Raw genomic sequence first — 12,137 nt, 5'->3', positions numbered from 1 at the left:
TCCTTCATGAATGTACGTACATCTGGGAGTCACCTTTGGTTCAGGCCCCTAACCGCACTTTCAGAGAAGGGAGTCCATGCCCGGGCACACTAGCCTGGGAGACTGGTGGGGACTCATGTCCCACGGACCACCTCTGATACTTAGGCCTTGAAAACTCTTACTCCTGCTTTCTCAGCCAGCCTCCCTGCCTTTCCCAGCTTCCCTGGGAGCTGCCATGGCCTTGACCTCTCTGAGGAGGAGACCAGTGGGGCCTAAGGATCTTCACAGCAGGGTCAGTGAATGGCATCTCGGCCTCTAAATGAAGCCTGATCCCATCACCAAGAAGAGATTTCCTTTCTGCCTAGCAATGAGAGTGGCATTTAAAATTCAATATCAGAAAAGATATTGACGAGATTAAGGGCCGAGAGGAATTGATTTATGAGGAAAGACCCAAGGAATTAAATATGTATAGCCTGGTGTAATAGGATATTAGGCTCGGAGCACAATTTCATTTCTCTGATCCTGCGTTCCTGTTATCAGTCATCCGGACAGTAGAGCACTCTCCTAGAGATGTCTCTCCCCCAGGGTCACTCTGCCTGAGGGGGGCTCCAGGATTGATATGGGGTGGGGGTGGGGGCTGAGGCCTGCTCCCCTCCTACCTTGACATAAACTGAAGTCTACTTTCATCCCCAGGCGGAAGCAGATGACATTTTGAAGTAGAATAGATCTTGAGTAGTCTTATCGCCCCGCGTGACAAGAAAATACAAGCTCATTAAGTTCCATTTTTTTTCCTCACAAGGAGACAAGAGAGAGTTGTGAATACCAGGAGGTAAAAGGCAGTCCTGTTAAGCTTTCTCTCCTTTGTTGAAAATATTATTAGACATGTTTGCTTGCCAGCAAAGCCTCACCCTGGGCTTGTGAGACTGTGTGCTGAGTTTTTTAATTGTGGTAAATAGATTAGGGGGCTTCAAAAGGTTCATGGAAAAATTCAAATATCTTTTCATTCCATTTTTCCGTGAATTTTTTGAAGCCCCTGGCATAGATAACAAAGCTTGTCAAATTTCAACAATCTATAGGTAGGTCAGTGACAAATTATGCTCATCACATTGTCCAGTCATCACTATTGTTGTTGTTGTTAAGTGCTGTTGAGTTGATTCTATTCATAGTGACTCTGTATAGAGATTCCGAGGAGCAAAGCAACTGGTGAGTTTGAACCGCTGACCTTGTGGTCCAGTGCTTATCTGCATTGCCACACCAGGACTCCATTAACCATGCTCACACCTTCCCATCACCCTTAGCAGAAGCTCAGTGTTCTCCAAGCATTGTGTCTTCCTTTCCCTCCCTCCTGACCACACCTGGTAATCACTCATGAACTTCCATCTCTATACCCTTACCTGTTCTAAGTGTTTCTTACTTATCCTTTTGTGACTGGCTTCACCCAATATGGTGTTTTCAAGGTTAATCCGTGTTGTGGCATGTCTCAGAACTTCATTTCTCTTTCTGGTTGAGTAATACTCCATTGTGTATATGTACCACACTTGGTTTATACATTCTTCTGTTGGTAGACATGTCTACCAACAAAAGTAGATATGACTATGCACTTTAAACTATGCACTTGGTTTTTTACATCTCATATATTTCCTAACAGCCAAGGATTGGCTGAAGATCCACCCGTGAGCTGTAAAGCTTGCACAGGTAGATGGAAGCTGCAAGAACTGACTGCTTCTGAAGTCACTGAGAACCAGAAAAGGAGGAGACCAGTAGCAAGATCTCACCAAGAATGAGGGACTTTTGGGGTACACCCTGTGTCTCAGGGTTGCTAGCAGGACAAGGTGATTCAGGTCTAGTAGAGTTGGCCACAGGTGGTGTTCCATTTCCAGGCTGGAATATTCAGAGAAGATAGAATTGACTCAAGATGCATACACAAAGTGGAGCTGGATGCTGGCGTGTGTTGCCATGTAAACCAGATACTGAAACATACTCTGGGTTTGGTCCATTCGACACATCATACTCACCATGGCCGTGGGTGAAAAGTTCTCTTTGGAAAGTCCCTGGACCTCATCCCATGAGGTCATGTTTCAGCCATAATGGCCACTAAACAGGGCATCTGATTTATAGTATGATTATGGAGAGGGAATATATTTTTTTTGTAACTGGATTCTAAGAGCAAATACACTTAAAATTGATGACATTCCATGGGATCAAATATTTGCAGTCTTTTATGCATGAATGGACTCCTGGTGTGACACTGTAAAATCAGTACTGGACTGTGAATCCCAAGGTCACCAGTTCAAACCCACCAGCAGCTCTCTGGAAACTCTATACAGAGTTGCTATAAGTCAGAACCAACTCGACCTCACTTACCAACAACAACAACTTACATGGATCCTCGGTGACTCCCTTCCAATGATTGGAACATACTCTGGTTCAAAATAGATTTCCCCATTCTCTTCACCTCTAAATGGATGCCCCAAGCCCCCTAGATTCCTATGAAGCGTACACTGGCTGTAACCATTATTGGAGTGCTGCGTGCTGACCTAAATTCATTATAGTGTGTTTAATAGCATCCTAGTGCATAGAAGACCCCGAAGCAGTGTTCTATTTAGGGGTCCTCTTATATTTTGTGCCAAATGCCACTTCCATTTCCCGGGCACCCTCCTGCCCTGTCAGAGAGGTCCTGAGAATATCAGCTTACAATGAGATGTTGGAGCATTTCATATGGGGCCTGGTGGTGCAGTGGTTAAGCATGTGGCTATTAACAGAAAGGTCAGTGGTTCAAATCCACCTGCCACTCCACTGGAAAAAAGATGTGGCAATCTGCATCTCTTAGGATTGCAGTGTTCAAAACTCTCCGGGGCAGTGCTTTGGTGAGTCAGAATTAAGTCGGTGACAACAGGTTTGATTTAGTTTTGCACTGTGATGTGTGACTTTTCATAACACTAAGCTTATACAGGAGTCCTGGTATGGCGCTGTGGAATAAAGCACCAGACTGCAAAGCCATTTCAACTGCAAAGTCAGCAGTTCAAGCTCATCAACTGCTCGTCAGAAACCCTATACAGGGTCACTATGGGTCAGAACTGACTCAACGGAACTTAACAACAACAACAAGCTTATATAATCTGTCAGCTTTCTGAATGCTTCACACTGTTAACAAAATTACAAAACTTAAGGGAAAAAAAAAAAAAAAAAGGAAGGTGTTACATTTGAAAAGTTAAATCCATCACATTGCTCACAGAAGTTCCACAAAAGCATGTTTCCAGCAGCCTAGCTAGTAAAAGTGTTGAGTGTCCAGGTAAAAGTCCTTTCTTGGAGGGTTTCAGTTTGACCTGTCCTGATTTCCATTTCAAATAAGCAGTGAGTGTGGTTGCTGGGTAGAAGGCACCATTTGAGGCAGGAAACTTAAGTTGTACAAGTGTAAGTCTCTCCCAGACAGTCTGGGCGTGGGTACATGACTTCACTCCTGCAAGCCCGTGATTTTCCCATCTGTGAAAATGGAAATGTGACCTCCCTTATTCTGGGGCTCCAAATAACATTGGTAATGCTCTTTGAATTTGTCAGTGAGAAAGACCCATTACACACTGCAGTCTGCATCCCCAAGAGCATCACAAATGATCCGATGAAGTCAGTGGCCTGGAATTATCAAGATGTGTCAGGTACAGCGTTTACTTACCTGCCTGCTGTTCACCAGGGTATTTCCGCTTGATTGGCATATGGATAATTGTCTAATTGGAACACACTCAGTTGTAACCACCAAAAAATGTAATAGTGCATCTGTTTAATGCCATACTCCCAAATGTTAAATTAAAATTATGCTGCAGTCAGCCAATCCAACCAAGAGAGTCTTCTGACTAAGTCTTAGCTGCCCGTGAACTTCTGTAATTGAAGCACTTCAGCACTTAAAAATTCAAACTGGAAAGGAGAGTATACGGTCTCATAAATTTCATGCGAAAAAGACCAGAATGCTCATGTAAGCGATCTCGTTATGAACTAGCTCATTTTTAAACAGGGCTTCTAGTCAAATGAAAAATAGCAATTTTGGCTGGCCACTGTTTTGAATCCATAAATATTAGATTCATGCGTTTATACCTTCTAAACAAAAGAAAGAATTACTTTTATAGAATGCATGAAACAATCGAGAGATCTTGGTTTTATTCCTCCTCTAGTGGTGATTTTGTGATCTTGTTTTGTAGTGTTTGGGTAGGACAAAGAGAAGAAAATGCACAATTATAAATTCATTGACTGGCTTGCATTGGTCTTTTATGAAATCTTCCGCCTTTAGATTAATGGGTAGAGTCCTGATGGGGAGCTATAAGAAAGCACTGGAATGATAACCACAAGGTCGGTGGTTCAAACCCACCATTTGCTCCTCAGAAACCCTATACAGGGTTGCTATGAGTCAGAACTGACTCGATGGCACTTAATAACACATTAAGGAGGATGTATGAAACTGCCAAAGGAGCTCTGGTAGTTTGAAACTGCCAACTGTTCCATGGGAGAAAGATGAGGCTTTCTGCTCCCATAAATATTTACAGCCTCGGAAACCCTGTACAGGGTCGCTATGAATCGGAACCGACTCCATGGCATATAACAACAACAACAATGAAACTTCCAGAGTGATGATTCAAAGTGCTTTAAAAGGAACTGATTATTCCCTTGAAAGTTTTATATCTCTATATAACTCAGATCTTTATTTTTCTAGATCATGGTTTAATCCCATAGAAGTAGAAGAACCAGTAGGCCGGCATTCATTCATTCATGTGTTCTTTCATTCATTCTACATACACATTGAAAGTGTTAGAGTAACGAAATCCTTGAGTGTACCCCTGCAGATATAGTCTCTTAAGATCTCTAGATTGTTTCATGCATTCTATAAAAGTAATACCTTCTTTTGTTTATAAGACATAAACTCATCCTGGAAAGAGATGCTGATAAAAACAAGGGGATGGAGTGGGGTGGGGGAAAGTGAGTTGAAAGTTTGTGAGGATGGTGAAGGGGCAAGGACTGACCTCAAGGTTTCATCTCTGGGTATCAAGTGGACAGTAGACATTACCCGGAGAAGGGGAGTCGGTTTGGGTGAGCAGGGGCGATAGTAAACAGTCTGGAAGCAGTAATTTTCGGGCCTGTAAGTCGAAGGAAGGAGCCGTGTGAGGCCATGAAATCGGTGTGACTCATAAGCACCGAAGCTGTGTAGCTGAACATCAGGTAGTGAGGAGACAAGCAACAGATGGGAGCATTGGCCGACAGTTAGAAAGTCGTTGGTGACGGGAGTACAACAGTCTGAGTGCTGTACTGGGGGTGGAAACCACATCGCAGGAGACTGAGGATTCATTAAGCCTTAAAGGAAACAGTGGTTTTTATCCCCAATTACACATTAGATTACCTGTGAAGGTTTAAAATATATAAACTGGTGTCTGAGTCCCATCCCTAGATATTCTGAGTTAATTAGTTGTGTGTAAGGCCTAGGAATCAGTGTTTTCATAAAGCTCCCCCAGATGATGCTAATGGGTAACTAGAATGAAGAACAATTGCTCTTAAGTATTTTTTCAAGAAGTAGAAATGAACCCCAGTAGCTAGCAAGAAGATGATGTGTTGCTTAGACTCACAGCTAATCAGAGAAGTGCACAGATTTTAAACGCTGGATGTGGGTGTGGGACACAGTGACTCTTAAGCACAGAATGATACAGACATTCTGTGAAGGTATTGGTGAAATTCGCTCCTTAGGCACTAACTCTGGAGTCCCACCACTGTGTATGCCTCCCAGGGGAATTCTCTGATATATCTGTAAGGAACATGCAGTACTATGGTCCATGGCAGCCTTGTGTAGGGTCGGGAAACCTGGAGACAATCCAAGTGGCCTGCACTTGGAATGGATTAAGGAAAATTAGGCTATTATGCAGACACCAGAAGCAATAGATTAGATACATATATATCAACATGGATTTAGCTTAAAAACAGAATACTTAGCAAAAACAAAGCAAGAAGAAATATAATACAAAATTACATAAAAATATACAACAACAGTAGATATTTTGGAAAAGCACATTCAAATTAAAAAATGCACTAAACTATTAAAATGTTTGCCTATGCATAGGAGAAGTCATGGCTTGGCATTGTAGGATAAGCACAGGACTGCTAACCACAAGGTCGGCGGTTCAAACCCACCATCTACTCCTCAGAAACCCTATACAGAATCTCAGTGAGTTGGAACCGACTCGACGGCACTACACAACAACAATGTATAAAAACAGAAGGGAGTTGAATATAGTGTGAGCGAGAAGACAATTTATTTTAAAAGTGATTCCAAGGAAGAATGACATAGGATGACAATCTAAATGAGGAATAAGATCAAGGGAAGGTTATGTGTGTGTTAATAGAATGAAGAAGAGCTGTAGATGTGTAGACGAAATAGAAATAAATCTTCAATGGAGGGCTGACTTCTCCACTTACTTATTCACAGTCTTGATAACCATAGTTAACCTTTTTGTCAGCAGCCGACTACTTAACTTACATCACAAGGTCTGAATTTTTTTTTCTCATTAATAAAGCAGTGCACAGGAACACTGTGACTCTGTAGGATATGCACTGGACTGCTAAGGGTGGCAGGTCAAGCCCACCAGCTGCTCCTTGGGAGAAAGATGAGGCTTTCTGCCTCGGAAACCGTATACATAATCGCTATGAGTTGGAACTGACTCAGTGGCACTTAATAGTAACAAAGCAATGCATAGTCCTTACAGATACACCAGAAAATTGACAAACATAACTACCTGACATCAATAAACTTGTTCACCCAGAGATGGTATCCAGTTCTTTTCTGAGAGTGGGTTGGAAAATTAAATACTTTGTAACCTGAACTTTCTTTTCCATTGTATTATGTGTGACCTTCTTAAATGCCTAAAGCCCATTGCTGCAGCTTCTTCTTGAATGACTCCACAATGTCCCATTCATTCTGCAGTTGCTCCATCCTTAACCACGCCCCTTCTCTCCAACATCAGGTGCTTCTAATTTCTGCTACCTCAATGCTGCAGTGAGCAAAAATGAGATCTTAGAAGATCATTTTCTGTCCTTCACTTGGTTCATTTTAAAAAGAGATTTAAAGATTGGAGTTGAAATGGTCTAATGACCTAAAAATTCACTCTACACCACTTGAAGCAGTGTACCAAACCCCCTCCCCCTCTCCCCCCCAGAAATGTTTCCAGCCAGTCATGAGTGACAGTGAAGTAGGGTCAGTCCCCATTGTTGGCACCAAGTACTTTTAGGAACTTGCCATTGGGCCAAAGCACAGTAAGCCTCCCTAGTTTCTGTACTTTAATCAATGGATGCACAACTAAGTCCCAACTATCTCAGGAGCCACCATGAGATGTGGATCTTACCTCACTTGCAATTGTAATATGGTGGGTGGTGAAACAGGGGGCACCAACTCTTTAGGAAATTGCAAGAGAAGTAGTTTATGCCATAGGTTCTTAAATGTATACCCAGTTCCAGATTTGTACGATGCTATGATGCTGAATGGAGTCCTGCTGTGGCACTGTGGATTAATGCAACCACAAGTTTGGCGGTTCAAGCTCACCAGCCACTCCTCAGAAACCCTATACAGGGTCGCTATGGGTCGCAACAGACTCAATGGCACTTAATAACAACAACAACATGATGCTGAATAGAGCACTGGTGATGCTGTAGGTTAAGTACTGGACTGCTAACAAGGTCAGTGGTTTGAGTTCACCAACCATGCCGTGGGAGAAAGATGTGGCCTTCTGCTCCTGAGAAGATTTGCAGCCTTGGAAACCTTATACAGGGTCACTGTGAGTCAGAACCGATTCAACAGCACACAACAACATAATGCTGAGCATGTTTCAGCAGAGCGTCTAGACTAAGAAAGACTATGAAGAAAGGCCTGGCAATCTGCTTCTGAGAAATCAACCAATAAAACCCGTCGTGAGTGCATGAGGACTCCATGAGTTGGGCCAACTCCTTGGCAACTAAGAGCAGCAACAACCAGATGAGGGAGAGAATGTAATGGAAAGGACATTATGCTTTTTTGAGTACTTCCTGTGCTCCCCACCTCACACATGTTTAAACATAAATGCAAACATTAAGTTAAATGTTTAAAGCTACTAGCCTGGAGTTAGTAGCTTTAAACATTTAACTTCATCCTAACAAGTGGTAGGTTTGTTGTTAATTTCAACTCTCATAATAACCAGATAGGACTGAGTAGAACGTTCCCATGGTGTGACCAAGGCTGTAATCTTCATGCAAACAAGTCACCAGGTCTTGTCTCCCACAAAGCCCCTGGAGATTCAAACTGCTGGACTTTTCTGTGAGCAGTCTTAACCATTGTGCCACCAGGGCTCCTATTGGTAGGTTTAAGTACCAGCCATGTAGTACCATTGTTGATCAGAGCGTGATGGTTCAGACCTGATGGCTCTGATATGGCGGCCCGCAGCCCCAGCTTCGAGATTAATGATGACCAGCCCGGCTATGACCTAGATTTGTTTTGTATACCTAATCATTACACAGAAGATTTGGAAAAGGTGTTTGTTCCTTGTGGACTAACTATGGGCAGGACCGAGTGGCTTGCTCAGGATGTAATGACATTATAGCCCTCTGTGTACTCAAGGGGGTCTCTAAGTTCTTTGCTGACCTGCTGGATGGAATCAAGGCACTGAATAGAAATAGTGATAGATCCATTCCTATGACTGTAGATTTCATCAGACTGAAGAGCTACTGTAATGACCAGTCAGCTGGGGACATCTGTAATTGGTGGAGATGATCGCCCAACTTTGACTGGAAAGAATGCCCTGATTATTGAAGATATAATTGACACTGGCAAAAGAATGCAGACACTGCTTTCCTTGGTCACACAGTATAATCCAAAGACGGTCAGGGTTTCAAGTTTGCTGGTGAAAAGGCCTCCTCAATGTGTTGGTTATGGACCAGACTTTGTTGGCTTTGAAATTCCAGACAAGTTTGTTGAAGGATATGCCCTTGACTATAATGAATGCTTCAGGGATTTGAATCACCTGTGTGTCATTAGTGAAACTGGAAAAGCAATGTACAAAACCTCAGATGAGAGTTCAAGTTGAGTGCCAGAGTCTGGAAACATCTGGAGTCCCAGTGACCTCACCAGTAACCTGACCAACTGTTTTAGTGACCATCTGCTTTAGTCGCGCTTCCTGCATGCACCTGCTCCGAAATGTCTCAGTTGTGTATGTTTAGAAATGTCCGTTGCAGTTCAGAACTCTTTATTTGCACTATAAGCCTAGTTAGTGGCTGTTGGTTCTCTGTGGATGGGTTGTGGTTTGACTTGTGAATGAAAAGTCTCTGAAACCAATCCACTTATAAAAGGAAATAACTGAAGTTGTATCTGTATGAAACATTGAAAGGGAAAATACATTACTTTTTCAAATTGGTATTTTAATTTTTTTATATATATTTGTTGTTCCCGTGTGTTGGTGAGAGACAGTGAGTTTTCCTAACAGTGGCAATTTCTGAAGAGCTTTGACTTCGTCCTGGAATGAATGAATGGTGCTCATAGTGTTCAGTCATATTAACTGAATTGATCCACTTGTTCAGGTGAACCTTTGTCAACTGTACCTTTTAAAGAGAAATAAATTTTTTTAAAAAAAAAAAAAGAAAGAAAAAGGAACTGGTATTACAGCTCTGCAGGCAATGTATCAAAGGCCCTAAGAAGCAACTTTGATGATGGAGACTGTTCCCTTCATGGCTGGAATGCCCAGATGTTCCGTCTCTTTAATGCAGCATTGTCTGTGTGGCAGAAGAAATGCATTGTCTCTTCAAATTTGTCCTTTGTTGTCATGAAGGTTTGAGTAAGCGTAGCTGTTCCCAGAGCCTGTTTGGAAGCTTTTGAATGTATTCTAGTCTAGTCTGTGTATATATTACCATAGAGCCATGAGTTCCAAATGAATTAGTGTCGGGCAGCACCGGGCTTCTGGCAGACAAGGTAAGCCTCCACATGAGTTACAGCTAATAGGGCAAGGGAAACTCAAGGCTTACAAAAATCTCTTCAGTGGTCCTGCTTAAAATATCAGTGTAGGCCGTAGCTTAGTATTTCGACAGCTTAGATCAGCAGTTTTCTCAGCTGATATACTGATTGCAGTTTGGACTTCAGTCCTGCTGATCTAATAAAACATCATCGTCATAACAGAGAAAGTAAAAGGAGGGTCTGAGGTCCCAGCCACTTGGAGAAGGAGCCTCACTGAGCTACACTGTACAGGAGTACGTATGATGATGATGTAATTGTGACAGGTAGAGTAGTTACGTTAAGGGTTTAAAAAAATTATTATTATTTCATGCCTTCACCCATCAATCTGTTGTTTATTAACATGATCACTATGTATTTTGACAAATACTGCATTCGTTCAAAGGAATATGCTGGTGTCTTCACAAATGCTGTAGCAAGTTTTATGCATCGTTATCACAAACAGCCTCTTAATGTGTCACAAACTGCAGGACTCATCACACCGCCAAACAAGCCCAACTGCTAAATCAAACCCATTGTGGGCAAGTCGAATCCCAAGATGAGGCAGCTGTGATGTAATGCAGTTTGAAGTCCAGACTCTGCATTTTATTAACTCTATCGACACGACACTGCTTGACCTCCCTGAGTTTCGTTTTCATTATTCATAACGTGGACAGCAGAGAGCCTGCCTCCAAAACTCATGATATTGTAATGAGTTTCCTTGTTGCCATTGAATTGATTCCAACTCTTGGTGACCCCATGCGTTGCAGAATTGAACTGCTGCATATGATTTTCTTGGCTGTAATTTTTTTACAGAAACTGGTCACCAGGGCTTGCTTTCCTGGTACCACTGGGTGGCTTTGAATTGCCAACCATTCTGTAAGTCAAGTGTAAACTTTGAACCACCCAGGGACTTCATTGAACTACTTAAGTGGGGGAGAAAACCACACGCAAGAACTTTTTTTTTTTCCAGCTGAAATCCAGATTGAGCCCTAGAACATGTACAACTCTTCTTCTCATAAATTCAACTGAGTGTTCTGAACGTTTCAATGATCTGGCCTCTGATCCGACTTACTCTAAATCTCCTTTGATTTTCACAGCAAATGCTGACCATTCAAGAAGAGCTAAACAATAAGAAATCAGAATTGGAACAAGCAAAAGAAGAGCAGTCCCACACCCAGGCTTTACTGAAAGTTCTCCAGGAACAAGTGAGTAGCTGAAACCATACTTATGAAGAAATCTGAGCACTTTAACGCATGCCTCCACTGTGCGTCACAGCTGTAAACGTGACTAAAGAGAGTCGACATCATAATTAGCCTGTACGCTGCTCAAACTCCTAGCAGTATTGTTGCATAGAACGTATGATCTCACTCTTGGCATCTCCTTGGTCACTCCTGTACCGATTTAGACTATCCCAGCCATGTGCAAACAGTCTACTAGCCATGTGCAAACATTTCTTCCAGAAAACAAATGAATTTTTATGGTTTTGTTAATGTTGGCAATGCAGATATCTTTCAAAGTAGCCTTCCTCTTAAGCCTAAGAGTGAGGAAAATGGGTTTAGCATAGCCCTCCCTGCTCCTGCAGACATATGAATAAGACCTGATTCATGGTGCCATTAAAAATATATCTTCCCTGTGCATCAGGGTACTTGCCTCTCTGTGGTGAGCAACAAACCTTTTATATGAAGTTGGTAAATCTGATCGTTTTATTCTAGCACTCTTTGATACTAAAATGTAGCCTGACTTTGATAAGTGGATTTGAAGGCATTGTCTTACGGCAGGATAAGATGGATCACATGGCAGCCCAGTGAAATCTGAACACTGTATCCAGACAGCAGGAGCCAGGAGAGCGCAGGAGCTTTCAGGATTCTAGCCTTCTCATGTAATCAACAATGTTGTTGTTATAGGAGGGGAAAATGTCAGAAATAGTAACCCCAGCCTTTTGAGGTAATCACATTTAGGTTGTTTTATGTTTTTGCACATATAAAGTAGTTTGTTGTTGTTATTAAGTGCCATCGAGTGGGTCCTGACTCATAGCGACCATATCTACTGTTTCTGAGGTCTTACATTTTTGTAGGAGCAGAAAGCCTCAGCATTCTTTCAAAGAGGGGCTGGTGGGCTCAAACCACTGATCTTGTGGTTCACAGTCCAGTGCTTAACTGCAGAGCCACTGTGCTCCCAC

At 42.3% G+C, this 12,137-nt stretch overlaps 1 protein-coding gene and 1 pseudogene across 1 annotated transcript in view; both read left to right on the top strand.

The window, feature by feature from the left end:
- ENOX1 (ecto-NOX disulfide-thiol exchanger 1) overlaps positions 1 to 12,137 on the top strand; it is a 304,449-nt gene that overhangs the window by 207,833 nt on the left and 84,479 nt on the right. The window contains exon 10 of the mRNA XM_006837613.1: positions 11,056 to 11,163. Coding sequence (XP_006837676.1) covers positions 11,056 to 11,163 — 108 coding nt within the window. The remainder of the gene's footprint in view (positions 1 to 11,055; positions 11,164 to 12,137) is intronic.
- Positions 8,406 to 9,059, top strand: LOC102823789 (annotated as a pseudogene).

This window comes from Chrysochloris asiatica, unplaced genomic scaffold (genome assembly GCF_000296735.1).
Source record: "Chrysochloris asiatica unplaced genomic scaffold, ChrAsi1.0 scaffold00022, whole genome shotgun sequence".
In the NCBI taxonomy this organism is placed as follows: Eukaryota; Metazoa; Chordata; class Mammalia; order Afrosoricida; family Chrysochloridae; genus Chrysochloris; species Chrysochloris asiatica.
This window is presented reverse-complemented; position numbering and strand designations above follow the sequence as displayed.